At 38.7% G+C, this 23,625-nt stretch overlaps 1 protein-coding gene and 1 long non-coding RNA gene across 3 annotated transcripts in view; one reads left to right on the plus strand and one right to left on the minus strand.

Annotated features, from left to right (window-relative positions):
- ANKFN1 (ankyrin repeat and fibronectin type III domain containing 1) overlaps positions 1–23,625 on the minus strand; it is a 359,764-nt gene that overhangs the window by 13,474 nt on the left and 322,665 nt on the right. For both annotated transcript variants that reach the window (XM_057501323.1, XM_036879836.2), the window contains exons 15-19: positions 22,628–22,794; positions 19,881–20,031; positions 18,156–18,324; positions 8,404–8,570; positions 1,943–2,156 (exon numbers count right to left, since the gene is read on the minus strand). In XM_057501323.1, coding sequence (XP_057357306.1) covers positions 1,943–2,156; positions 8,404–8,570; positions 18,156–18,324; positions 19,881–20,031; positions 22,628–22,794 — 868 coding nt within the window. The remainder of the gene's footprint in view (positions 1–1,942; positions 2,157–8,403; positions 8,571–18,155; positions 18,325–19,880; positions 20,032–22,627; positions 22,795–23,625) is intronic.
- Positions 3,580–23,625, plus strand: part of LOC130683559 (uncharacterized) — a 41,284-nt gene continuing 21,238 nt past the window's right edge. The window contains exons 1-2 of the long non-coding RNA XR_008997339.1: positions 3,580–3,779; positions 14,465–14,510. This is a non-coding gene — a long non-coding RNA (uncharacterized LOC130683559). The remainder of the gene's footprint in view (positions 3,780–14,464; positions 14,511–23,625) is intronic.

Below are 23,625 nucleotides of genomic sequence, written 5' to 3' on the forward strand. Positions count from 1 at the left end.
CTCCTTTTATTATGGTTGGTTCAAATGTAACCATCACAGAAAGGTCTTTGCTCATTGTCTTAGTGAATTCAACAATCCCTGCCCACCCTGATTGTGTTCTGTGTTATATGTTGGAATTTTTACTATCTGGAATTATCTTATGTTTTCATTGTCACTCTTTAGACTGTAAGCTCTATGGGAGTGGAGACTTTGCTTTATCACTATATCCCTGTCCTCAAAGAGTACCTGGAATATAGTGGGTAACCAGTATATATATTTTAATTTAAAAAAAAAAGAATCCTCAGATCCTGAGTTCAGTCAGCCTGCTTGTAGTTCCCTGAACTAATACACAGTTGCACATTCTGCTTACTCTGCCTATAATGCTCTGCTCTTTCTTCTTTTTTGACTCAAACTCTTGCTTATCCTTCAGTACTTGACTTTGCCACCCTCTCCGGGAAGCACTTTCTGATCTTATGAATTTACAGTTAACACCTCTAATGGACTCCATAACGCCCTACACATAGTCTCATCATTGCACATATGCAATTACCATTAAATTTTTGTTAATGTATTTGTTTCCCCCATTGGAATAGCTTTTGACATGGGTGGTATTTTATTTGTATCCATAGCCCAGTGGGAATCTATAAAAATACATGTGAGAAACTTTACTTAAAGAATTATTTTGTTGATTTATTTGGAAAACATAGAATCCTTTGGTAATATAAATTATCTGTCTCTCAAGTTCTTCCACTTCATTTTCAGACATCGAGATTTTTAAAACATAGGAGTATACACAAACTTACCTGTAGAAAAGTCTCATATCCCACTAAAGTTTTCTATAATAAGAATAACATTACATTTGATACTTATAATTCATTGTATATTATATGCCATGCATCTCTGGCATAGTCTTATTCACAAGTAACTTTCAAGGTATAGATATTATTCTCACTTTATGTTTGAGCTCACAGAGCTAGTAAAACAAATCTGGGATTTGAATACAGGTCTGTGATTTCTAAATCCAAGCTCTTTCTGTTACAGCATGCTGCCCCCTATGGGACAAGCCCACATTTCAGAAATATTTATTAAAAATATCAATTATTATTATTGTAAAGCTTACAAAATTGGAGCTCTTATAAGCTATAGAATCCAGAAAGTTGCTTTGAATGGAATTTTTTAGTTGACTAGAAGAATGGCATTAGTCTCAATATGTCCTTGGCAAAAACCTTCTATTGACTTTGACTAGTATGCTTACTCTCTGTTTATAAGCATAAAGATGTAAAAATTTTTGTTAACTAGCTGTATTTTTGTGGCTAGCATTTGCCCTGTAATTCCCAGGAGTAGAGGTGACTTGCTAGGCATCTCCTCCAGCTTGTCTGTAAATTGTCTGCTGCTTGTTGTATCCATGATCAGACAACCTACTTATTTGGCTTCAGCCTAAGGATTATAGTTTATCCAGGTTTTCTTTTTCCCACCTCGCACTCCGGGACATTGATGCCATGTGGGTAGGAAATTCGCCCTGAACTCTTACCCAGGTTGGGACCTACTTCCTGCCTCATTCCTGTCAGTTCCTGTTTAATAGAAGCTGGGCCTGTTCTCCTTCCTTACATAGTTTTGCTTAGATTCCCTTGGCTGACTTGGTCCTCACCTGGCAATGCAGCAGTCTCCATTCAGCATTTTTTTAGCCTTGCTCATCCCTGCTCTGTCTCTTTTTCTATCATGGAAGCTTGGGCTAGAACGGGACTGAATCTTCCCCAGTCCTAAGTAGAGTTGATTCAGGTTACTTCTCTGGTTTCCTACCCTATTTTGATTTTGTTCTCTCTATGCTTTTAGACTGTTACCACTGAGCAGTGCTTCCTACTGATTGCTGGGACCAGTGCCTCAGCACAAAAGAACCTCACCAGTGGAGACAGGACCAAGAATCTGGTGACTGAAATACAGAACTTTTGATCATATTGCTTACCACTCACTGCCTTTCTTCTGTGCATCTCTGGGGATGGTGATGGTGATGGAAGGCAGTCTATATGTGAGGATGTGGAGTTGATTTTCTTTAGGTTCTGCTCATCTGAGGGGTCTATCAGCTTAATGATGGATAAGCCAGAAACTGGTTGTTTGTATCTTGCATACTGTAGAGCATCCATGATCCATCTCATTTCACGCCAAACTTCATCTATTTGCTTTGGAATAAAATGGTAAAAGACACTGAGTTATCAAACAGGTATTAAAAAGGAATACGTTTTCCTGAGTATCCAAGATGATACATTTCCACAGTACTGGTTTTAAGCAAGAGTAAAATTTATATTCAACATAGGTTTGCTAAGCCAGAAAATACTTTTTCTTTATAATTTCTTGTGTCTTGCATACTATTACCTGAGAGGCTATGTCATTTAGTGCAGAGTGGAAGACCTGGATTCCAATTGGGATCCACTACTTTCTAGCTCTGTGATAACTTTTGGCAAGGCTACTTGACCTCTTTGAGCCTTTGTTGCTCTATTTGTAAAATGGGGATAACACCTGTCCCCTTTGATGCCTTGTAAGACTGCTATGAATGGGTGAAATGATGAATCTGAAAGTACTTTGGAACACTGCACAGTACATTTCTCACACATATGAAGCATAATTAATTCTTTGCATATAATGAAATATTCTTCATTAGGATATTGTGGGGAAGGCATATGATAAAGTCTGAATATCAGAATACTTGAATAAAAATGTAGTTCTAGTTCTTCTATATGAACTAGAAAAACAACACCACTAGAATTATTTTGCTAAGCAGAGTTTCATGGACCCATTTTAATAGAAAAGGAATATGTTATATGTTAAACTTGCTACACACGAATTAAGTACTAATGTATAAAACAGCTTAAATAGCTTATTCCTAAGTAATTTAAACATCCTTACATTTTTAGGGCAACTCATTTTAAATTGTTACCATTTTGGTTCACCAAAATGGTTTTAACAACATTTCCATTATAAAGTACAGTAGTTTTTTCTCTGAAGACTATTAGTATAAAAGTCACTCATGTTTTTGTGTCTACCTCTGTAGATGATAGATATTCTCCCAGATCTTAATAGACACTGGCCACAAACCTTCTGGTTATTCTGACTCTCTGAAGAGAGGCTGCTGGTCACACACTTTTTTTCATGGGACCCTGGAGCTTGTAATAGGCTTTTGCATGGGTGCTTTGGGCAACCATTAACTTCTTGGGAGCCATTCACTCAACGTAACTAAAGAGGAGGTCGGACTAGATGATGTGTAAGGTCCCTTCCAGATCTGACACTTCATGATTAATTTTTGAAGAATATTTGAAATGTTGGTGTCACTCAACTTCCAGACAGAAAGTGTTCATTGTATGAATACTGTAAGGTTAAGGTCTCTCTGATTGTAAGGTTTTAAAGATAAAGGACTACCCAGTGTCCTATTTTATTTTCAAAATTCCTTCTTAGGGCCCTAATCTGTGCCTACAGAATATTCCTTTAAGAGTATGCACAAACCCGGTGCTCCCAACAAACAGAGCAGAGCCTGAAACTGTGGCAGTCTGCCATGTTCAGAGTGACAGGCAAGCTAAAGTCAGCTAGCCAAAGGCACTGCTGGTCGATAGCCATTTTCCCTGGCTTTCTAGTTCTCTTCTGTCCTGGAGTGACAGGACCTGACAGAATATTCAGGGCTGGTAATGAAAACCTGAGACTGGACTTCAGGCTTTGTTAGGCATTGAGTTGGGCAGGAGGTTCAGCAGTGGGCAGGCCCGTGAAGAGGAGAAATCTGAAGTTCAGGGGTAAAGCCAAAGTGGAAATTCAAGGTGAGACTTGGACAAATTTTCTTGATGGGATTCTTACTCTGTCAGCTGGCTTTTATTGGTCCTACCTCATGCAGCATACTCTCGTCTTAACGTTATTTTAAAGGTACTGCATGACTGTAGACAGCTTTTAGAGTGCCTGCCGAGGACAGGGACTGTGTTTTTGTATCTTTTACTATTGGCTAGGCAAAGAGTAGGTACTCAATAAGTGATTACTCAGTGAATGAATGATGGTACCTAATTCTTTAGCTTTCTACTGTTCAAGAGAGTATTATAAGTATTAAGTAAGATAATATAAATCAGTGCATTTTATAGAGTGCACTTTATTATAAAGTTTTCAGTTGTTAAAATGACAGTCATGATTGTTGTGGGCTGAATGTGGCCTCTCAAAAGATAAGTCCATGTTCTAAACCAGAACTTGTGAATATTAGTTTATATTATAAAAGAGTAATTGTTAACTTGTATGGTTAAATATGTGATTAAATTAAGGATTTTGAGAGGAGGAGTTTATCTTGGATTATCTGGGTGGACCCTTACTCCAGTAACAAACGTCCTCCTAAACATGTTCTCTAAGAGTGAGGCAGAGGGAGATTTGCAAGACAGAAGTGAAGGAGGCGGGTGGCCACAGAAACAGAGGTTGAGGCGATGTGGCCACAGATCGAGGAATGCCAATAGCACCAGAAGCTGGGAGAAGCAGAGAACGGATTATCTCCTAGAGCCTCCAGGGGGAGTGTGGCCCTGCCAAAACCTTGATTTCAGATTTCTGGCCTAAAGAACTGAGAGAGAATACATTTCTATTGTTTTAAACCATTTAGTTTGTGATAATTTGTTACAGCAGCCCTAAGAAACAAATATAATTATTAAAATATTCTACTTGTTCTCCTGGGATAAGATTGTTTCAGCCTTATTGCTGAGGATGGATAGTGAGATTTAGTGTAGAAATTTAAAAAATTCGGTGTAGAAATAATGTTTAATTCTTAATTTTTCTCAGTGATGAAGTTAAGAGGTATTAACTGAAGAAAAAATAAAAACATAGGTACAGGGAGTCTTGTGGACCGAGTTTAACGGACTTAGCTAAGTAGCTCTAAAAGAAGTATAATTTTCACCCATTATACTTTATACTGTTGATCTAAAAATAACTGACAGCATAATCCCTCTGACTTTAAGGTCCAAATTCAGCTTCTAAAGACTTGCTGACATGTTTTTAAAAAGAAAGACCATGAACTCCCTAGGTCTGTTGGTTAAAAGTTCTGTATCCATTTCTCACCCTGCCCTTTAAAAATTTCAGTTTTCATCCCATAAATTACACCCCTTTCTCTGTACTCAGGCAAGATAATATTTTTATTAAAATGTAAAGGTGATTGGTTTTCTCACAGCACAGTTACAAGGTGTTTGAGGGGATGATAGATTGGTTATATTTAATGAGCTGTGTTTCTATTACAGCTTAGGAGCATTTGTAGCATTGCAGTATATAAATTATAGCCTAATTGCCCTTTAGGCCTTAGCAGCTTAAAATATGCCAAGCTCCAGGGCTCTGCACTTTGACATTTCTGCTGCATATGCTGTCTATAAAGCCTATATACCTTATCTGTGATTTTCTGCACCTCTCCTGCCTAGTCCGGCCCTCCCCCTTTCTGGCTGCACTCCTTGGCTTCTTTTCCTCACTGTAATTTACATAGACTCCCTTGCTCTTTACAATGTTTGGTTTGTGTAGTGACTTCAACACTGTCTTAGATCTGGAATCATACATATGTTCCCGTGGCTGGCGGTTGCCTCTGCAGGTTATGGTGTGTGGTGGGCTGAGCTGTGAATGCCAGCGGGCGATGGCTGCAGCTGGTTTTCATTTGAGAGATTGAGAAGCCCATTATAGATAAGGGGAGAGATGATATCACATTATCTCCAGTCAGTGAGGTTATCCATGTTGGATGGAGCAGGGCATTCCCATGAAGGCTCTGGGTGCAGGGAGATGGTCTGGTTTTATCCTGGCCAATAAGTGATTTTTTTTTTTTAACCCTTTGGTAATTGGCTTTTATCCAAGTCTACGTGTACCTGCTGGCTGGAAGGAGAGTATATAAAGAGGGCTCTCAAGTTACCTGCTTTGGGAGACCAGAGTAGGCTAGAACTTTGAAGAATTCCTGGCCTGCCTTTATTCATCCCATTTAACAGTGTGGTGAAAGGGAAAGAGAAGAAGGCAGTGGAGCTGTAGGCTAGGTGAAAAAGAAAGGAGAAAGGGTAGTCATCACAGAGTAAGAATGCAGCCAGGATTTTGAGACTGACAAACTGAAGAAGGTCAGCCTTCTCATTGGATGAACATACTGGATTCAGGGAGGCTTCAGTGCAATAAGCAGAAACAGAACCTAAGACATGGTTAGAGAAGTGCTTCTTTAAAAATATTTATGGTTGTAGAAGAAGTATGAAATATTAGAGACAACCAGGCTTAGAAGTCATCCAGTCCAATCCTTTCATTTTATGTATGCAGAAATTGAGGTCCCTGGAGATTAAATTAATTGTCCAACACTCCCAAGATTTATCACTAGGAAACAGGACTAAAAAAATGTGTGCTAATTGACTTCTGGTCATTATTATTCTTACTGTGCTCCACTATCCCTTATATTGGGTTCAAAAGATAAGACAGTATTTTATAGTCTCTTTCTGCTTCATTTCATTCTTCCTATTGATGTTCCACTTTTACTGGAAATAAAATAAATGATATAAATATTTTGAATTTTTAAATACTGCATTTTCAAGTCAAGAGAGCAAGTAACTTCTTGATAGGTTTATTTTTTTAGTTTGAGATGTCACTAAGATATCTCATTTTCAGGATAAAAGAAGTAGGATAGGGTTTATCTGCTCACTACCTTGCAAGTATATTGCAATATCTTCTGGAGTACTTAATCCTCCAATCTTGCATATTCATGTTTCAAAGCATTTTTCCTTGTTACTAATGAAAGAATGCATGAGTAAATCAATATGTAATTTTCTCGCATACTTATTATGTACAGGCACTTTGCCGAGTGTTTTACATGTATTATCTTATTGAAGTCTTATAGTAATATTGTGAGCTAGTAGTATTATTATTTTAAAGATGAGGAGATTAGGATTTAGAGAAATTTATTTGCTTAAACTTCACAGCATTTCTCCATCTTTGGTCCTCATTACTTCTTACGTGGATGGTTGTAATAGCTTTGTATTTGGTTTCCTTGTCTTCTTCTTAAATCCAGGAATGACATGCAAGTTAATTGAGCATGGCCAACGAGAATGAAGGCTTACTATCAGCAACCAGTATGGCCATACTAATGGACATGGGAGACACAGCTCCCTGCTTGAATCTGTCGTAAATAGCTCTGAGGGCCTATAACTTACTTTCTCCAAAACTTTGGTCAGGTCCCTACCGACTACAGAATAAAGTGCACATTTCTTACCACGACCTTTAATAAAGCCCTTGTAATCTGATCACATGGCTATCATTCTTGCCTCATTTCTCACTGCTGTCCTTCACTCAATATATGTCCCAACCAATCTTGGCTACTCATCATTCCCTAGATACTATTTTTGTCATCTCTCCTGCCTTATCTGTTTATGCTTTTTCTTTTGAACTCCCCCTAGTCTATTTTCTCCTCACTATAGTCTAACCTGTCTCTCTCTAGGTCTAGCTCAGATATCAGTTACACCTTTATGACAACTTCTCTGATATCCACAAATATAAGTAAATTTTTATTTCTTTGGCTAACACTGAACTTTTTTTTACCTCTGGCACCTAACTCATTTTACAAATAGGATTTATATACATTTCTTGTCTGCCTTAATGGGTTTAAAACTCTATAAGTTTACAATCATGTCTAATTAAACTTTGTACCTTCCTTAGAGTACCTGACACCTGGGTGGGTATCCAACAAATATTTATCGAACTAAATATATGCCATAGTGAAACTTACCATGGGGCTATTGCTCTTATACTCATTTTGTGAATTGGGTGACTATAGGCAGAAAGATTGTAAGATTTGTCCAAGGGATTTGAGGCAGTTTCAGACCAGATACAAATTCTATTGATGACTACTCAGTACCCCTGTCACAAGACCCTGAGTTGTCACCATGAGGAATTTCTAACAAGACCATGGACAAAGAACACATTTTCTAACTTCTGTAGCCACACATTGAAGTGTCAACTCTGTCAGAAAGAAGTCCAAAGCAAGAATGATAAATCCTACTGGATTTGGGTTAACATAAACTGGTGAATCATTTTCCTATCTGTTCCCTAGGATATTGAGCTAATTAGTACAATTTTTCTCTTTATTGGCATTATCAATGGGCTACCAGGTATGAATAATACTTGGATAGCTACTTCTTCTGGCAGTGATTTTTTCCTCCAATATGGGAAGCCATTGCTATCCACCACAGTGGCTGATGCAGCTCTAAGTAACACAGTGGTTTATCTGTAGCTTTTTCTTAAGCCTTTGTTTAAAAATTCATATCTCTCTGAGCTCTACATTTTAGTCAAATCAACAGGCTGCTTCAACACTGTGGTCTTTAAATTGGCCCAGATTACTGTTCTTTCTCACATTTGGTTATCATCATCTCCTTTCTGCCCCTCTTGCTTCCTTTTACCTCAGAAGAAGCAAACTATTACCTGAATGAAATCTAAAACTTGCTGGTGTCTTTGTTTGGCCGCTGCAACCTCACTGTCTGAGATTGCTTCCCTCAGGGATTGTTGGGTATTCAGAGAATCCAGCTCCACAACAGCAGAGAGGCGGCAATACAGACTAATAAATTTCTCCCTGTAGCTGCAAAAATGAACTGGAAAGTAGACAAACAAAATAAAACACGTTAAGATCTGGTATCAAAATAGAGAAATTCATACCTCAGAGAAAACAAGCTGAATGAAAACATGATGTATTAATCCTATCAGTGGAAAATATTAAGCCATAAATAAATTATAAATGTGCTCTTAAGGGGCCAGTTGTCTGGTTTTAGTCAGACTGTATTCCTTTTTAAGGTTTACCAAGTCCTGGTAAGGTATGGGAAGTGGGATTGGCTCAAGCTGCAGTTAATGTTCAGTGGGTTGAATATATATGTTTATATACATTGGGAAAATAAGTTTGCTTATCACTTTTAAGAAAAAAAGCCAAATAGCAGACTGAAACCTTGTTTTGATTTCCATGTCTGATTTCCACTGTCTCTTGCACTCTCCTTTCCAAGGCCAGAAGTCACAAGACATGCTTTTCTCAGGGTGCCTTTTGTTTGGCCGGAAAACTTTCCTAAGGACTACTAGTAAGATGGATTTTGATCTTTCTCCTGCCTCTCCACTCCTCAGCCTCTCTGGAAAGATGACGGAGCTGATGCCTGGACAGACCATTTTTGTATTCAGCAGACTTAGCTTCCCTCTCTCAAAAGATAATGGGCCAGAGGCCAAAGGAAATAGTCTAATCTTTATCTTCTTCATGGAAGAGGGAGAGAGGAGTGTAGGTCTCAGCCTGGTGCAGGCAGCCTGAGGTGGTCAGATGTTCCATACTTCTCTGACTGGCTCTGATCACATACCATAACTTCCGATTCCAATGGGATGAGGAAAGCATCTTGATTCAGACTAGTGTAGTACCAGTCTCTTCCTGGCCATTCTTGAATTTGGAGACTCACTCTCCAGAAACCTTATTTAATCTGTGTACTCTGACCTGTCCCAGTGTGTTCCATGCCTTGAAAATAGGGGCGTTGTAACTCAACAAATCTATGGAAACATTTTTATTCTGGCTTCTTTGGGGAGAATTTCTAGGAAGAACATATAATTACTATCCTTGGGCCTCTTTGCTGTTGATTCCTGAGACCCAGACCTGGCCATTTAGGGAAGCTAAAACCATACTACCTCGAAATGGGGCATCTGGTCACCTCTACACCTCATTGAGGAAGCTCTAGTTCTCTGCATATTGAGATGTTTCTGTGTACCCTACACTTCCCATCTTACCACTCCCTACTTCCTTGCTTGATTTCTTCCTAGGATAATTCTCAGGTGAGTGTAAAGGTAACCTACTGTTTGCAGTTCCTCATATGGAAATGGAAGAGGAACACTGTCAGTCCCATCTGAATTCTGAAATGCCAGGGTGTCCACAGCTGTTTCACATCATGTCTCCTTTCAGTGGGCTGTCCAGTCGTGCAGCATTTCAAGGTGTTTCTCAATTTGTGTAGTCTCACTTATGGGGTTGATTTTACTCTCTGGTGTCAAATTCTTCCTTCCCACTTCCTCTACTCTAGTACTTCCTTACCTGACACACAGAAGAACTGATTTCATATAGCCTCTCAGGTAGTGACAAACTATTGAGAGCAAAACAAATGCTCTACCTTTCATGCTATTTCCCTGCTTAAAGACCTCTGTAGAGCTCTTTCTTGACTTCAGGATAAAATCCAACATTTTATCACCATAAGGAAAGCTCCTTGCAATCTAGGATTTGAATATATTTTCAGTCCTATCTTCCATCATCCATCCACCCTCCACCCTCTGTTTACATTGACCCTAAGCTTTGGTCAGCTAAATTTATTACAAATCCTTTTGTACTTCCAATCTTTTAAACATGCCTTTTTTTTTTTGTCCTTTAGTGCAACTTCTTGAAGATTCTGCTTAAATGTCTTCTCCTTAGTGAAATCTTCAGTGATACCTCTTTTCCTCCAGGCAGAATTAGTGTTTCTCTCCTTTGTGCTCCTAGAACACTTGGGTTTAAATATATCAGGACAGTTGTCCTGCTTTGTTGTAATTATGTGTTTATTTGACTGTCTTGGTACTAAACTGATTTCTCTGAGGGCAAGAAGCATGTCTCCTATTAATTTTTATTTCTTCAAAACCTGGAACATTATAGCTTCTCAATTAATGTTTATTGACTGAATGAACAAAAAAATGCACAGACCCTTCTGAAATGGCAGACCCTTCCTCCAGAGTCTTCTCTTTCCCTCCATTCTTTCTTTTCTCACTGCTCTTGAGTTTCATGTTTTGAAAGGTGTATTTCAGGTCTGTGATATTTACTGGCAGCTCTACAGGAGAGAGTCACCATTACTTTATAGCTAACTCTTGACTCTTACGGCTCCCTGAATGTGCCTTTATGCCTTTCAAGGAGGGATTATGTCCTGTTAGCACTTGACAGATGTCCTCTCTTGGCTGGAGAGTGAAGAGAGGGAAGTGTCTCACAGCCTGCCTTTCCAAACCAAGTTGTAAAAAAAAAAAAAATTAGCTTTTCTCCTTCTTTCTAAAATATGACCATAGGGAAAAGATAGGGACGTAGGAAGAGGCACTAAAGAATGCCTTTAAAAGGAACACTATCAGTCCCATCCAAATTCTAAAGTGCCAGGGTGTCCACAACTGTTCCTTGTGTCTCCTTGTGGTAGGAGCCTTGGATCAGTGGGTGGTCTCACAGCACCCACACCACCCGTGCCATTTACCACAGTGAGCTATGAGGACCTTTCAACTACAGTGCTTCACTTTCCTACTTTAGTGGTTTTTATCCAGACCCTTAAATGTTACTTTAACAAATGTTACTTTAACATAGTCTTTTGTGGTTTAGCAATGATACATTTGGTAGCCATCACTGAGGAGGGGAGGATAGACTGGAAGCTTCTAATTTTTTTCTAATGTAAATCACATGCGTTTCAGACAAAATGGTATAAGGGTACAATAATGCATTTCTAGACCATATGATTTGTTAGTAATTTACAAACTAAGACACATTTTCTGTGGTGTTTTCTTTCCCTTTTCTATATAAGATACTAACAGATTAAAATGTAGTTGGCACTAACACTAGAAGTCAGAAGAAGGGAAAAAAAAGTCAGATTAAAAGTATAGTAGAGTGGAAAGTCCTTGGGCACAGAACTGGGTTTGAGTCATAGTTTTCCCATTCATTACCTGTGTAATAGTGGGCATGTAACCTCTAGGAGCCTCAGTTTTTTACATCTTAAGACAGGGGTAATACTGCCTATCTAGGATTAAATAAGGTAACATATATATAAAGTATGTGGCATCTATCAGATATAAAATAAATTTTTGTTTATACCTTACCCCACCCTCCAGGAAAAATGAGGCATTTAGTAGTTTGAATATTAAAACAAGATTGACATTGGAATAGTTTTCCTAAAATTCTCTAGCTCGGTGAAGTCCTAATCAGTCTAGGTCATGTAACCTGGTTTGGAAGCTAAGGAATCAACAAGATTACCTTCTGGGGTCAGTTTAGTCCCATGATTTTTTGCCAAGGTGTCAGAAAGAAACTTGGGCACAAGATGCCCCTCTAGATTCTTGGTAGTGAGTGAATTGACAGTTGGAATTTAGGAATGGTATCCTAAATCATGAAAAATTGGCCTTAGGAATGAGGGTTGAGACTGTGCCATTTCTTGTAAACTTGTGGCCTGGATTCCATTAGGCTCAGTGCCTGAATATCCCACAGGCACCTCAAAACTCATCATTTGTCAAACTGAACTCATCATCTCTCCCCTCCCCCAAACCTGTTCCTCTCCTCGTATTTCCTATTTTGGTAGATGGCAGCATTATCCATCTCAGCACCCTATTCAGACTCTCTGGCTCCTCCATCTTGCTCTCCAACCACATTAAATTAATTACCAAGAACTATTGATTTTAACTCCTAAATTCCTCCTGCCTTTGCTTTCTCTTCTACACCCCTACTGCAGCAGCCTTGATTCAGGTTCTGAATCACTCACCTGCTCTCATTGCCTCTAGTCTCAGACCTTTTTACTTTTCTTTTTTTCTTTCTTTCTTTCTTTCTTTTTTTTTTTTTTTTTGCTGTCCTGCAGTCCATCCTCTATAGAGCTGCTGAAAACCAAGACCATATTACTCCTTTTAAAAAATCTTTTAATGACTCCTCATTGCCTATAGGATAAAGTCTAACCTTTTTAGGATGGCATAAGTAGCCATTTGTGATTTTTACTTTTTAAATTTTCAGTTTCATCTTCTGTCACTCTTCCTCAGATACCTTAACCATCTGTCACAGTGAGCTAAGAATGTACTTCATTAGGCTGCGTTTTCCCAGGTCTCCAAGCCTTTGTGCCTGCTGTTCCTTATGCTTAAAGTGCTTTTCCTTTTCTGCTCTGCCTTTCCTTCCCATTTCTGAATGCTTATTTATCCTTTGAGGTCTAGCTTAAATATTAACTTTTTAAGAAAGGATAATTAAGAAGGAGTCTTTTCTCTGAAACTCAGTAGCCTCTCCCTTATAGTAGGGCTTTCATTGTGTTGGGACTGTTGGTATAGATGTCTGCATCTTCTGTTGGATTCGAGGCTTCTGGTGGGCAGACTGTCTTATTAATGTCTCAGCATATTGGCAGACAGTGGAAACTCAGCAAATGTTTGTTGAATAAAGGGTACAGTCAAGCACCAAAATATGAAATATATACCAGGCTTCAAAATGTTTTTAAAAAATTCCCCCATTTTTTAATTATGCTAGTGCAATCAGTATGAATCATAGAGCCAAGGAAATCAATAAAAATCAACTTTCCTCAACATAGGCCTGCTGTCAGTTGTGACTGCCTACAGGGTCAGGGCAGGGTGACCTTCTCAGTAGAGGCTAGGCAAATCTTCAAGAGGCCACATCACTGGACAGAGTTTTGAAGGCTCATGACACTGCTTTTCCTTTTATTTCTGGGAACAGTATAAACAGTGACCCTTGTGAGCCTCTGGACGTGTGCTTTATTACTACAGAAGAGTGTTATCCTGCTCCTGTCCAAAGGATGGGGGGTGTCTGCCTTCAGGCTGGGGGTTGGGAGAGGTCTGAAATTGTACCACTTTGCCTCATCGCAACCCTGCTCATAGAGATCTTACAACATCCTCCTACATGACAGTCTTTCCCCAACAACTAATCCTGTGAAGGAACACCCTATGGGTTTGTCCCAGCCTAGTTTTAAATCCAGGAGACAGAGGGCTAAGCTCCTCTATCATTTTGTCCTTGCTAGATCTATTTAATGCTCGAATAGGCACAGATGCAGTTTTCCATGGCTGGTTAGCAAGTTATTTATGATTCACTCAGGCCACTGGCAGGAACATGGTCAGTTTGCCAAATCTCAGATTCTTTTCATCAGGACAGGGATGACTTATACAAGTCAAACTAAAGTACAGTGTAATGCTTTATTTTATTGTAATTTACATATTCATATAATTTGCATCTTTTCAAATTTCATTAGAATTCCTATGTTACTACAATTTTCTGAGTTCTGACTGAATTTCTAACAATGTTCTCTTCCTCAGAAATGCTTAGTGTATCTATTGACCTTTTAATATAGATCTATCTATGGAAGATAGAAGTCCCTACTTATATAAAACAAGTAAAAATTGCTTAGCATATTTCTTAGATGGGTGTGGGTCTACTCTAACAAGCTCTTAGAAGTCCCTATAGAAGGTGTTATTGAGTGCTTAGTGGGCTGATATCTACTGGAGGAAGTAGCTATGATAACCTGCCTCTTGAAAAGCTCTGATTGTTTGGGGCTAAGACAGAGTTTGTCACAGTTCTTTCTAAGGCCCAGCAGTATTTTAAAGATTGTTGCTGGTAGTGCTGAAGTACAATAATCATTGTACTGGAGTGTATTTATTTTCTGCTACACTGGCAACATTTCTTCCTGATCTCTAGAAAAGACAAATAGAATTGTGTATTCTAATGGAACCATGCCCAACCAAGTGGTCTTTTCTGGAAACTAATGTGGTTCTCATTAATCAGCAGGATCACCAATGATAAGGAAATGAAAAAGGACAAGAAAGGTAAGAAGGTATGTATGTCTTACTCAGGGGTAAAAACGTCTTAAAATCAGGATGATGAAGGATAGTATCTGATTATCTTATAATTCTTTTGGGATTGAGAAGTGGTAAGGCAGGTCAGAGAGAGAGTCACTACTGGATTCTATTACCGTACTAACTACATCCCTAGTTCTGTAAATTCCTGAAATGTCCTTTTCTCTGTGTTCTAGGCAGTACTACTTCAAGTATTGTTCATGCATTGGTAGTATTAGTATTAGCCGAGAGCTTGTTAGAAATGCAAAATTCTCCAGTGGCCTTCCCAGATTCAGCATTTCTGGGGTGGGGCTCCAAGAATCTATTAACAAGCTATCCAAGCGATTCTTATATACATTAAAGTTTGAGAAGCAGTGTTCTAGGGCATCATATCCTAAAGTATGTTTTCTATGGGTTATTAATTGGTACCAAAAATGGTTCCAGTCATTATCAAATGAACTTGGAAAATGCTGGGTTAAACAAAGTTATGCTTTTAATTTTTTTTCCTTTCTGGGGGTACTACCAGATTTTGCAGAGCTTTTAATATGTTACTCCACTGCTCAGAATGCTCCATTGGATTCCAAACACACTTAGAGTAAAGTCTAAAGTCCTTACTGTGGCCTATGAGGCCCTGCATGACCTGGCCCCTATTGACTCTCTGATCTCATTTCCTATCTTTGTTGCTCTTGTTTACTACACACCACCTATGCTGATCTCTTAGCCAAGTGCAACCTTATTTTAAGACTTCTGCAATTTCTGTTCCCACTGCATGGAAATGTCATGTCTATGCTCAAATGTGTCTTCGTCAGACCTTCCCAGGTCATCCTATACAAAATTACAGCTCTTGTAACTTCACTCCAGTCCCTTACCCTGATTTATTTTTTTCATAGAAAGATAAATTTTTGAATTTATGAAACATGAAGCAAAAAATGTTTTCTTCCTTGTCCTCACTATTGTCTTGCATTTACAATATCATTGTTGACTGGTTTATCATTTGCCTCCCCCACTAAAATGTAAGCCCCATGAGGAGTGTGTTCACTGCTGATTCTTCAGTACCTGGAATAGTGCCTGGCACATAGCAGGTTACTTAGTAAATACTTATTGATGAATCAATGCATGAATGAATGGAGAGAGGAAATGGTAGAATGGAAAGTAGTAACAGGGAGCCTCCCAGAAAGCAGGATATAGAGGATACTTGCAGGGATTGATCTTCTACTATCTTGGGAGTCAGATACAACTATGATTGATACCAAATCATCAATTATTCCTACCAAGTCCACTGATGAATGGGGACATGAATTTCGTGTATTTTTGCCTGTTATCATGGAGCAATAATGACCATTTCACAGAGAATGGATTCCCTCTTACCTCTCCATTGAAATACTTTCCTTAGATCTTTTCCCTGTCAGTTATCTATCCCTGGGAAATCATTCACATTTCATGGCTTTGGCTGTTATCAATAGACACTGGCTGAGTTCCTGTGCTTAGACCTCAACTTTCTCTCCTGCATGTCTGCCAAATGGACTTCTACTTGAATATTGAATTAGCATCTTCAGACTCAAGATATTCAGAGTGGAATATCTTTCTTCCCTAAACCACTTTCCTCTCTGATTTCCTTCCTTCTCGTAGTAGCAGCAATATCCTTACAGTCTTTGGGGCTGAAAACCATGGGGTATGTGCTCTAGAAATCTCTAGACTTCACCTTTTATCATTCAAACAGTTGCCCAGTTTTGTCTCTTACTCCCAGTGTTTCTTACACCTGTATTTCTTTCCTTTTTTTGGTTTTATTTCTATCCCAACACTGGATTATTGTAATAACCTCTGAACTATCCCCCTAACTATGCTTTTGATTCATCTTAGATTCCAAAGCCTGACTCTTAAGATACTGCCCAGTATGGCCACAGCTTGTCTGTACAGCTTTATGTTCACTATTTCCTCACATCATTTCTCTGATCTAGCCAAACTGGACCACTTCTTTTCCTGACTCTTTTTGAGTTCTTCTATTCTCATGTCTTTGCTCATTTTGTTTCCTTGACAAGAATTCTTTTCTTATTATCCATGTTTATTAACATCCTGTGCATTCTTTAACACCCAAAGTAAATATCCTCTTCTCCAAGGCAGCTGATATGTTCTTTGAGAAAATGAGTTTTTTTCCCTTTTTTCAATATCACTTAATACTTACAACTTTGACACATTCTACCTTATTCAGGATTAACTGGTATTACAGTAATTATTGGTATTACTATTTTACTGTTACCACTATACTGAAAGCCCCTTGAGGGGCTTTTATGTGTCACTTAAACAACACCAAACTGGCATAAAACACCCTTAGCAGGGTTTCAATAATTTAAAAAGTCTTACTCATTTTTGAATCTCCACAGTAGCCACCCACAGTACCTTAAGTGGAAATACCTTGACCCAAACTGTATTTCATAACAGCAGTCCAGTTATATCATGTACTAATAATGTTCTTCAGGTAGGGCATTCATTAAATGGTCACATTCACATCCACACCTCTTGGGAATAGTATGGCAATGTTATTGATCACTTGATACAGACAAGGTGCAGAAAAGTTAAGTCACTGCCAGTGCTACACAATAGGGATCTCCCTAGGACTCTCAAGTCCCAGTTTGTAAGGCTAATTCAGGCTTCCCTTAACTCTCCCTCCTTTGGTAAATAACAATTGGTGTTCATCAGCTTTTGGGCATCTGAACTGCTTGCAAAGGAAAAATGACAGGTCTAATTCATTTATCCTCAAAGAATAAATTCAGATTCAGATGCTTGCATCTCAAAATGAGACCTCAGAAGTTGCCTTGTCTGCTTCTAAATTTGGTGGCTGGGGAGCAATCCAGAGAGTGTCTGCCTTCACATTCTACCCAACTAATCACCCTCCCAGAAATCATACAATTTATTTGAACTGATGGAGCTCTTGCTAACTGCCTCTTATTGGTCTGTTACAAGAGGAAGCATGGGAAGAGACAAAGCCTCCCTATTCACATTCTCAGTGGGCAGCAGGGGTCTCTGCAAAAAGAGAGAAACTGCGGCCCAGGCTAATCATTTTTGAAAGTCAGTAGAAGATCTTCCTCCATTCAGAATCCCACATTATAATCACAGTATTGCATCCTGGGAGACCCTGTCAATTTCTCAAATAGTTGGCTAGAAATTTAGTCTATTTAATAGTACAGTCAATTTAATAAATCAGCACTTCTTTATAGTTAGGGACTTTTTTCCTCCAAAGTGATACAGAGTCTACGTTTTAATTTCAGTATTTTTTCTCCAGTTGGAGGAGAAAGAGAAAGAGAGGGAGAGAGGGGGCAGTGCTCTTCATGAAATCATCAGTTCTTGTATTTATGTTTTAAGAAAGCAAAAGGAAGGCAAGAACTGCAGCTCGATAACTGAACTTTCTGTTTAGAATTCCCTTCTCTCCATTGGGCCTTAGCTGGGTTTCAATAATTATTGCTCGGGCACATGGTCTTGGAGCTTTGCTTTCTCTCCGACTTGTACACAGTTCTAGGAAGGGTTGTTGCCAAAGCCATCATGTGATTTATTGACCCTCCACTGGGACAAGGGGGAACAGATATAACTTTGTGATTTTATTATAAGGAGGCTGGGTTAATATTTCTAGGTGAAACAAGCTACTATACCAAGTTCAAACATCTGAAGAGGGAGGTTAAGAAACCCTGAGTGTGGGGTGTAAGGATTATTCTGTCCTGGGGCTGTACAGACGTCGTCTGAGGCAGGGAGCAGGAGAAGAAAGGACACATTGTGACCCATTTCCAACACCTCCTGTGTGTAGAGGCGGAAGTTCCTTGCCTGCAGAGGGACACGCGCAAAGGAAAAATAGGAGAGTTACAACATGGCACTTACATAAACAACACCAAACTGGCATAAAACATCTAACAAAATTACACGACTTCAAGCTTGGAATTTTTATACAACATAAATATTAGGGTTCAGCCCATTTAATAATGCTATATAAAATAAAGATTTAAGGCAGTAATGTTCCACATAAACTCTGAAAACAACATTTATGCTTCTTATAAAAGCAGAAAATGATTGCATTCTGTGGGCTTTTCAAAATGATGAATATAATTACATGAAGCAACAAAAATGGATTGAATTAAAAATCTACTAGTTTCAATTTAAGTTGGTTAAGGGGGAAAAAATGTAGTTTCTAGCCAAGGACTGAGAAAATTTTACAAGTATCCAAAAAAAACCAAAAACAAAAAAAAAACTATATGCACTCTTAGGTAGTTAGGCGGCCTTCTCCCAACATGTATGTGTAGCCCAAGAATCACCAATGAAATATGAGCTGCTTCAAATCTGCTAAGCCCAAGAAACCCTTTAATTGTATCTACTGTCATAAGGAGAACTGGTATTTTTTTTTCTCCTCCTGAGTACATGGCCACCCCTGGAATAATCCAGTTGCTTCCCAATTGTCTTTATGGCATCTTGTGCAATTTAGCCTTCATCAGTGTTGGCTGTTTTGGACTAGCCTTGTGGTATTGACTTATAATCGGAGCAGTATCCCTGAGGAAGAACACTTTTGGAGTCTCTAATCTATTCCTCTCCTTCCATGGGTCAGAAGCCAATTCATGGTTATCTTTCTGTTATTTAAAGGGAGCCAGTCACTACTCTTGGAAAGGTCTTTCTGTTAACAGGCTGAACTTGGTTCATTTTGTGTGTTGGGGGGGGGAGGGGTGTGGTGTGGTGGGGGAGATGGTGAATGTAGGCCAAAAAAACAAGAAAGAATTCAACCTAATGCTGTATCACGTTAACTTACTAAACAGAGCCTAATAAACTTTTACTGTTCTCTTCTATGCCAACAGTTTCTCTTGAAGTTTCTTATTAGTGAGGGTTAGATTTGCACATTTTGATTTAGAAGGACAGTAATCTGACAGCAAATCTCTCTGGAAAGATAGCATGGGATAACCATGGCATTGCTTTAGATTATACTACTACTAGTCGTCTGTTCTTAAGATAAATCATTAGTACATCTAGCTATACACTTATTTATTTATTCTCTTTGCTTCATACTGTCTTAAAGCTAAGACTTGGAATCTTTCAAGGTGTGCTAGCCAGTGATTTTTCCTTGCTTGACTAGACCACAGTAAAGTGATATCCAGGAACTGTGGGAGAGGTCAACACAGAGGAGCTAGAGAAAAGGGGCAGAGGTGCAGTCTTGTGTCCACTTGTGGGCATCAAATTAAAAGCTTGCATCTATGTGCGAAGTGGTACTTAAGTCAGTGAAAATAAACTAAATATATATATAATATGTATATATAAATATATTTAACCTCTTGAGTTTTATGCTACAATGCAGTTTCCTTCAGCCATAAAAAGAAGATAAAAATGGTAAAGACTAGTACCTGGTGTAGAGGTATATTGATCTGCTTAAGGAGAGCTTTCACTGCCATCTGGAGCTCATAGAAGAACAATTGCATGGGGCAGTCAGAAGTATGATCCACACTTTCCATGGATTCAGAGCCAGAAAGCTTTTGGACCCATTCCCACTCTTCTCTGTATATTGAGTCAAGTTAAAATTAGAAATATAACAAAAGTTCAGAACACAGCTCAGAAATTTTTTAGTGTATATGTCCAGAACCTGGATAACCAATTTTGGTGGTTAAAACTTGATGCAATTCATGAAATTTGAACTTTTTGCCACCCATATGGAGTTTAAAATGAACTTTTTCTAACAGAAGCTTAGTTCACCTATTAAACTACATGTACCTCAGAACAGCAGGTCTAATTTGTACCAATCAGTTTTTGAGATTGGAGCTTTGAAGTATTCCAGGCTGTCTTCATTTTTCTTTCCCTGAAGATCCCCTGTAAGTTCTAAGACCTTACATTTTACCACAGGGGCATCTGCTGGGTAATTCAGCAGTTGGGTAGCCACAGGACTGTCCAGCTCAGGCAACAAACCACATGGCACATTTCAGCCCTGGTCTGTTGGAGTCGTGGGGACTATTTTGGTTTCTTTCCCCTTCCAAAAGCTTGAGGAGAATCACAAACAGGAACACCAGACAATTCCAATAAAAGGAACCAGGGGACACACATCACTGCTTCCATCCTCCTTTCAAACCAGTCATGTGTGTCTTTATTCTGCATGCTCTATAATCCTTCCTAATGAACTTTTCCAAATGTCATGCAGAAGGGAAGGGAAAAGAATGACGGTGAGAGGAAAGCACATCTGGTTTGTCCCCCAGAGGCTGCTCTTCAAAAGGAGCTTGAAAAGATCAAGGTAAATGCCTCTTGGGCAACATTGTTTCCATAGGTATTTCAGCCCAGGTCTCTAAACACACTCCGTTGGCTCTGTTTCTCCTTCTAACTCTGCAGGGAGCAGCAGTATGCTCTCAGAAGGCTAGCTAAGAAAGGAAAGCCCTCCTCTTCAGGGATAGAAAGATAGCAGGTGCTAATGTATGTTCTCACACTTGTCAAAACCCCCTGGGGGGTTCTCTCCATGGGTTATACTACCCTGGGCTCAAATCCCTGGGTCAGAAAATGAAATTGATTGTGACATGAGTTTTTCACCAGAAAACTCTCTTAGAAAAATTTCTGTTTTTAAGATATCTGTTTCATTTCAATTCCCACACTGGAAAAGACTCTGGAAAATCTACCCTTTGTCCCAGTAAGACAAAAAAAAAAATCAAAATTCAGTCCTACTTCAATCTGGGCATACTGCTGGCTTTACAAATTAATTGTGATCTTTGAGAACCTGCTTGGGAACTATTTCTTTTCTCTCATCACTGATACTGAAGTAAGTGAGGGGGTTCTGACAAGCACGAGTATACACAGAACCTAATGGAGCACTTTGTTAAAATAGCATCTGTAGTCAAATTAGAAAATAAATTACCAGTAGGAATACCATGAAACATCTGCTACTAACTTACTAGTTTAGTCTGTAAGGCTGAGGGAGATGGAACTGGCTACTAGAGTCTTCTGTAAAAATGAAACTTGGATCTTTGTCAAGGGGAAATTAGTTGGAATAACCACTAAGAGAGAGTCTAAACCTTAAGACACAAATCTAGAAAATGGTTGAAAGTAACCAACCACTGCTGTGTCAACCCACAAATGAGCCATGTAAGGAGATAATTTATGTTGATTGTAGAAGTGACCACCAGATGGCAGACTTAAAGTCTAGGTGTAGTTGATAAGTTAAAGAAGACAATATGGCAGCTAGTGAGTTCTTTGAACAGTCCACCAACTTTATCATCATCATCATTATCTACTTCGTTTTCATCAAGTAATATTTAATAAACATTGTGAAATACTATAGTTAATAAACTTCTGCCACTTTGAAGGCCAAATTTATTTAAATGACCAAATTAGAATCTCCTTGGTTAAGCAAACATATAGATTAACTGAAATCTGGGGATCTAATTTGTAGTCAAGCCTGATAAACTCTGGAGAGTTCCTCCTTATCTATTCTTTCCTTTACTTGTGTTTTTTCATGTTGAGCACAATTCAGTTCATTACCATAGGCTTTCAGAGGCCTGCTAGAGGGCTAGTTGTAAAGCTAAGCCAGATTACCAAGACTGGGCAACTTTCCCAAACTAACGGGGTGATTCACCAGAATACAAAACCACAGAGCTTTGGAGAATCTCAGGCCTAGTTACTTCTTTTCTTCCTTAGAGAACTGTAAAGAATGTAGGAAACATACAAAGCCCTCAAGCCAGAGAGTTAAGGGTGGGAAGTATGAGGGTAGGGGGTTCCTTTAAGAATATATGGAAATCAATTGCTCTACCAGAACCCAGTTCTACAGATGATATTTTTGAAAAGATGACTTATTAGGTTCTGAAGAAAAGATATGAGACACAGCAATGATGAAAGGAAAGGGCATCTATTCATTAACCCAGTTGAGCATCAGTGGTTGCACCATAAATAACACAGAGAGAAAAGTGAAAGGATAGGGCCCTTTAATTGGGCTCACTCTTTCCGCCAACCAGTGCCATAAGCTCGAAGCTCTGCCTCCTCCCCAGTGTGCTGGCCTCTGAGGATGTCTCACCATAGAAACTACACCAGGAAGTAATGCTTCAGTTTCCTTCTGACACTTGAAACCCACCCTTGAGTCACTGTTTCATCACAAGGAAAATCCAAATTCCTTACAACTTACTTGGAAATGTTACTGTTTTCACGGATCTTTACATGACAGAGAATATTGGGCAACTTTTGGGTAACAAGTACTTTGATCTGGTCCACAGAACTACACAGCTTCAGGTAACCCAGATATAATCCAGGAGAGAGACGCTGATGACTCCTTTTGTGATAGGAGAGAATATCCTGTAGGGTGAAAAAAATAAACTAAGCAAAAAACATGAAAGGCAATGTCAAAATCTTTTCCTTTCTTAGATACACCATGCCATGATTTAAAGGAGTTGTAGCTAATTAGGTGAGAAAACTTGGATACAACCACCATGAATGCTGAATGTGTGCTGATGGTGCAGCCAGTCTTACCTTCAGGAGAATTATCTTCTAAGACAGGCAATCAGTCATTAATATATTCTGCGTGCTTATTTTCCTCAGATTCCTGTGCCAGAGTAGGTGTATAGGTTGTGATTGGGAATGGGCTGGTAGTGGTGGAGGTAGGTACAAAAGAAAAATAGAATTCATAATTTCTGTCCTTGGAGGGCTTATTGGTTAGCTGGGGGAAAATAGAAATTTGCAAGCATAAAAGCTGACAAAGCAGTATAGGAAGCCTCATTATTCCAGGAGAATCAGTATCAGAAAAAGTCTCTTTTAAATGTCACCATTTAAAAATAGGATCAAAATTTTATTGTAAGTAGGAAAAAAAGTGTGGTTGATTCTTTCCCTTGAAAAATGAAACAAAGAGTAATAGCAATAGATTTATTTATCTTATATTATTAACATTTAAGTTCTAGTTATAATTATTCACTAATTCTGAGAATTAAGGGATAATTGAGTATTGATTCTTTTTTTGGCTTAATTTTCTAGACCAAATTGTACGATAGCTGAAATGCTCTTCCTCATATTTGACTTCCGTAAGGTGATCATGAACAGGGTAATTTTTGCAGGAGTATCTGAAGGCTTCATTTTCCTTCCTCTGGCATTTATAAATATTTTGATATTCAAATCACTCTCTTATAGAATCCT

The sequence above is a fragment of the Manis pentadactyla genome, chromosome 4 (genome assembly GCF_030020395.1).
Source record: "Manis pentadactyla isolate mManPen7 chromosome 4, mManPen7.hap1, whole genome shotgun sequence".
NCBI lineage: Eukaryota > Metazoa > Chordata > Mammalia > Pholidota > Manidae > Manis > Manis pentadactyla.